The sequence below is a fragment of the Charadrius vociferus genome, unplaced genomic scaffold, assembly GCF_000708025.1.
Source record: "Charadrius vociferus isolate BGI_N301 unplaced genomic scaffold, ASM70802v2 scaffold185, whole genome shotgun sequence".
Classification (NCBI taxonomy): Eukaryota; Metazoa; Chordata; class Aves; order Charadriiformes; family Charadriidae; genus Charadrius; species Charadrius vociferus.
In genome coordinates this window covers 2,249,640-2,255,045 of record NW_009648955.1, presented here as the reverse complement: position 1 = coordinate 2,255,045, position 5,406 = coordinate 2,249,640, and the positions used below count along the sequence as shown (strand labels likewise).

The 5,406-nt window shown below is 40.7% G+C and overlaps 1 protein-coding gene across 1 annotated transcript; it reads left to right on the top strand.

Annotated features, from left to right (window-relative positions):
- Positions 1-367: 367 nt before the first annotated feature.
- Positions 368-3,018, top strand: FAM46A (family with sequence similarity 46, member A). The gene is given in 1 exon segment (XM_009887519.1): positions 368-3,018. A coding segment is annotated over 1 exon segment (846 nt). The 3' UTR covers positions 1,214-3,018.
- The last annotated feature ends 2,388 nt before the right edge of the window (positions 3,019-5,406 follow it).

The window sequence follows — 5,406 nt, the reverse complement described above, 5'->3', positions numbered from 1 at the left end:
TGGTTTGTTTTTTTTTTTTTTTTTTTTGTGGGGAGGGAAAAGAGAAGTGGAAACCGATAAGAAAGATTTCGTATCTGATTGTAGGGGTGACCTTTTGTGTGTGAGTGCATGGATATTTGGCATGCGTGCCACGGGCTTCGTGTGTAGATGTATTTAGAAGTGATTGAAGGAAGCAGTGTTGCCATATGCTTCCCTTGCATGACACGGTCCCAGTAGAGCGTCCTCCCCTATCATCCCCTTGCAGTGACAGCACTCCAAGCCCTCACACTAAGCATTTCTTCTCTGGTTTGTATCTGCAGGCTCCTTGAAATCTTTTATGAAACACTAGGATGGGGTGGAGGTGGGGTGGGAGGGGGTGCGTGAACAAATGCAGCAAAGGGGGAATTTCTTGCCTCTGTGTCTTCATTTGCTCATTTTGTCTTTCCAATTATAGGAGGCTTATGTGCAGAAAATGGTAAAAGTATGCAATGATTCAGACCGATGGAGTCTCATCTCCCTGTCCAACAACAGTGGCAAAAATGTGGAGCTGAAATTTGTGGACTCTCTGAGGCGGCAGTTTGAATTCAGTGTCGATTCCTTTCAAATCAAGCTGGACTCCCTGCTGCTTTTTTATGAGTGCTCAGAGAATCCGATGACTGAAACTTTTCACCCGACTATCATTGGTGAGAGCGTCTATGGGGATTTCCAGGAAGCCTTTGATCACCTCTGCAACAAGATCATCGCCACCAGAAATCCAGAGGAAATCAGAGGAGGTGGTCTTCTGAAGTACTGCAACCTTTTGGTAAGGGGCTTTAGGGCTGCCTCCGAATCCGAGATTAAGTCCCTGCAGAGATACATGTGCTCGAGGTTTTTCATTGACTTCTCAGACATTGGAGAACAGCAGAGAAAGCTGGAGTCCTACTTGCAGAACCACTTTGTGGGATTAGAGGACCGCAAGTATGACTATCTCATGACCCTTCACGGTGTGGTGAATGAGAGCACAGTGTGCCTGATGGGACATGAGAGGAGACAGACTCTGAATCTGATCACCATGCTGGCCATCCGGGTCCTAGCCGAGCAAAATATCATCCCCAATGTGGCCAATGTCACCTGCTATTACCAGCCAGCCCCATACGTAGCAGATGCCAACTTCAGCAATTACTATATTGCCCAGGTTCAGACGGTGTTCCCTTGCCAGCAGCACACATACTCTACTTGGCTGCCCTGTAATTAAGGACCGAAATTAGTAGACCCGGTGGGGAGAATGTTTTCTAAGCCGTAGGAAGGGGCGACGCGCCCCTTTGAAATGGGGTGTTTTGTGCAATGATGATCTGCTCTGGTGTTCAAGCTTGGGGAAAGCTTGCGGTTCTTCTAATAAATAGCGGGAGCATGATCGAGAAAGAACCCCAAAATAATTGGATCCTACCCCAGAGCACAAGAGGCCTGTCATTAAAAGCAACCAGCTTCCCCTGAAATAAGTGAGGGAGGAATGCTTGATGACAATATGGGTTGGCAATATCTGCTCCCATAGCTTTGGCATAGAGAAGGTGGGAAAGCCTTATTTTCTTTTATTTTTATTCTTACTCTAGAATGGGATCTGCAAAAGGGAGAATATGAAAGAAACAAAACAAAAAAAAACAACAAAAAAGAAAAAAATCACAAAAAACAATTCTATATATATTCAGGAATTAAAAGTTAGAGGCATAAAGCAGAGATAAGCTGAATAAAAATGTATATTGGAATTACTGCATTTGGGGCTTGCAGCAAGTGCCGTCTATGGATTGACCGTGTAGAATGTATAGCTTGCTTGACTAGAACGCTTTACCAGAAACAGCTTGCTCCAAATGAACAGTAGTGGATTGGTACAGGTATGAAAACAGAAACACGTACGATGACAAAGTCCATTATTTCCAGCTGCGTGCATGCCTCACATTTTAAAAATGTGAGAATGCAGGAAAAGCAGCTGTGGCAAACAGAATATACTCAAGGACCAAAGATTTCACAAATAAGTTATCCGAGCAAAGAAGATACAGTAGAGTATATATATATATATAAAAGAAAAGAAAGATGTTGCTATATTTGTACACACCAACAGTAATCAAAAGTGCCTGATGCCTTCATAAAATTTGAAGTGAGGAAAAAAAAATATAGTTTTGTGGTTTAACCATGCATTTTGTTTTATCAGGGACACAAGGATTAAAAAAAAAAAAACAAACATAAGCTTGTGAATAAGTGGTGGAGGAAATGCCCTATTTTTTTTCTTGGCAAATACTTGTATAGAGTTAATGTTATGTCGGTGTGCTATTATCCTAGGTACGTGTGTGTATGTGTGTATATATGTTTGTGTGTGTATATATGTATGTGCTATAGGTGTATATCTATATATACACACACAATATATATTAATGTGGTCTAGGAAAATGTAGCAATTAAGGAATGTTTAAATAAAGTACTATGTGTTTTCCAGTTTGCAACAGGATGTCATAGGACAGTGGGCACCTTGCAGTGAATTTTTAACCCACACCTGAGAAATTTGGAGTAAATGAACCAGTCAGGATTAAGGTGGGATTCAGATAATGTCTTTGGTTGCAAGAACAAGGATTACAGTAATTCAGTGGGTTGCTTGTGAGCCATAATAATTCCACAGATGGAGAAACATATGACTGGCTGATTTTTTTTTTTAAACTATTTTGTACTGTAATGCCATTTTGACATTTAACCCACTAATGTTGTGACTGCATACCTCCATGATGTGTAATTCAGTGGAACGTGGATCAAAGATAGGTTTATTTAAACCCCCTGACAGCTAAAGAATATTGTATTAGTTGGTGATTTGAACACTAATTGTTAATATTTAAAGGAGTATTTTTAATCGAATGCGTTATGCATTCCAGGACCACTAGAATTTAGCAAATGTGAAATGAACCCTTTTTAAGAGTGTTGCAGGATTACTTAAAATTATATTTTATATATATATATAAAATATATATATATTTTTATGCAAATATTAAACATCTTTGATCTGGTTGTCACACTGCATTTACAATTTCAGTACTGTACTTTATTTAAATGGAATCACTTTACATTGGAACAATAACTATTCACTTTCATTTCCTCTCCCAAAAGACCAGCAGGGGGAAAAAGAAAAAAAAAAAAAATCAACCTTCACTGTTGTTTTCACTTCAGTGCCATCTCTGAAGGTGTTAAATACTTTGTTGGGCTTTGAAAACCTAATGACTAAGTGACACTTGACTCTTAATATTTTGCTTTTTCTTACTGAGGAAAAAAAGAGGAAAAGAAAAAAAAAAAAAAAAGAAGAAGCAAAAGGGAATTCAGGCTTTTGAAGGAAACCTCGTCGTGCCCTGCCTGGTTGCAGGCAGGGTCTGGCGTTGGAGGAGGCAGGGCAGGGGAGAGGGAGAGGACTCGTGTCCTGGCAGTGTGTTTTCCCTACGGAGCCAGCGAGGTACATCTATTTTTGTCGAGCTTTGTACTCTTCACTCTGGAGGCGACTTGACAGGAACCCGAAATTGTTTACTGAAGCACCTTCCCTGTGCGACGCCTTCAGGAAACGGGAAAGCGGGTTCGTTGCCATTCCCGGCGTTGACTCGCGGACCCTCGTCCCCATCTTTTCCCACCCTCCGGACCTGCCTGCAGCCTCCCGCCGGGCTCCTCTCCTCGCTCGTCCCCCCTGGGTACCCACCGGGTCCCCCTCCAGCCCTCCGCAGGCTGGGGGCTCCTGGCCTGCTCTTTCCCCTTGCCTCTAGCTTCTGGGAGGATTTGTGAGCGGAAGCTACTGGGGGGGTGGGGGGGGGAAGGCTGGGGAAATAGGATCAGCTGGTAATGTGGTATGTCTTCTCTCGCCACAACTATTTGCAGCAAATAAATGAGTCATCCGCTCTTGAAAAGGGTTTGAGAATCTATAGCGGTGCCACAACCACAGAACGTTGATAGGACATGACACGATGTATTTTTCCTTAGAAGGACCCCCTTTTTTCTTTTTTTTTTTTTCCGTTGCTTGAAAGAAAGTTTTGATTTACTTCCTCTCAGCTCAAATTTTATTGTGGTTTTGTTTTTTTGGTTTTTTTTTAATGATTGACAGCAGCTAGTTACCTTATAGTGCATGCAGCAGGGCTCTGAGCTAAACTGCACCTTTCAGCGTTTGCATTTTGATACATATATAATATGTTTTTATATATATTATATAGGTATTCCGGATCTGTTTTGCATATGTTAATGATCAAGTGGTGGAACTGGTGGAGCTTTGTTTTATTTGTGACTTGTAGCTTAAAAGGTGCCTGGTGTTAGAGGTGGGAAGAAGGCATGAGTTCAGGCCAAGAGTAAAATAAGAACCCCTTTTCAAAGCTGGTTTATTTCTGCGGTTTGCACACCTTCCCCTCCATGAAGTCTGACTTTTTTTTAACTGGTTTTTCCCGTCGTCTTCAGCACACTGGTACTTTTAAAGTTAACGACCGCATTCTTGCTTCCTAGACTTCATTTTTCCCATCCAATCAGATGTAAGGTTAGAACTTGTGCTAGAAGAGACAGTGCCCCTTTTAAAGAGCTGAACTGATTAAAAACATTGACCTGATTACAGTAAAACTGTTTGTGCCGCAGCTGAATTTACTGCTAACCAACAGGGCGCTGAACTTGGTTAAATGTAGCGATCATGAAATAACTGAGAGCTTTGAAATGGGGTAATTTTTTTTCCTTAGATGTAGCTGTCCTCCCAAATGCAAGAACATTTCTTCTAAAAATAGAAGGGCAATTAGAAGACCAAAAAGATGATATTTTTCTAGTTTCTCGTATTGCACTTAAATATTTTTTTATCTTGCACAAAGGCCTTCACACAAATCTTCTCAACACCTCTTATTAAATGCTTGGTTTGCATCATGTCAGAAGCTCCTACCAGTTAAAAAAAAAAAAAAAGCTTTTTTTTTATTGAGAAAATGAAGTGTGTTAGATAAAACTGCACAGAAAAGGAAAAACCGTAATTGCATATTCAGTTCCTATTTGAATATATTCTTTTGTATGGTTTTCTTTATGCAGAGAGTTTCCCTTGCAAGAAAGAAAATCAGTGTACTCTTTTGCTGTTGTAATAATGGTTTGCTAACAAAATAAATAGTAAAAAACAAAAAACAAAAAAAAAACAGCCTGCAAATTTCAAGACAGCTTGGCTAAAGCACTGCAGGCTCCTGCAGTCTGTAGGAGTCTGTGCAGATTTGCTTTCCCTCAGATTTCCTTACAACTGTTGCCTTCTGCAAGGCATCCTGTTGCAGCAAACTGCTCCTTGGATTGCTCTTTTGGAACATTTTGACTATAGGCTTTGTCACAGACCGAAAAGAAAGAGCTGATGGAAAACAGACTCTAGAGGGAACAGATTGTGAATTTTGTTTACAGCATCCAATATTTGGATTTTTTTTTTGTAAA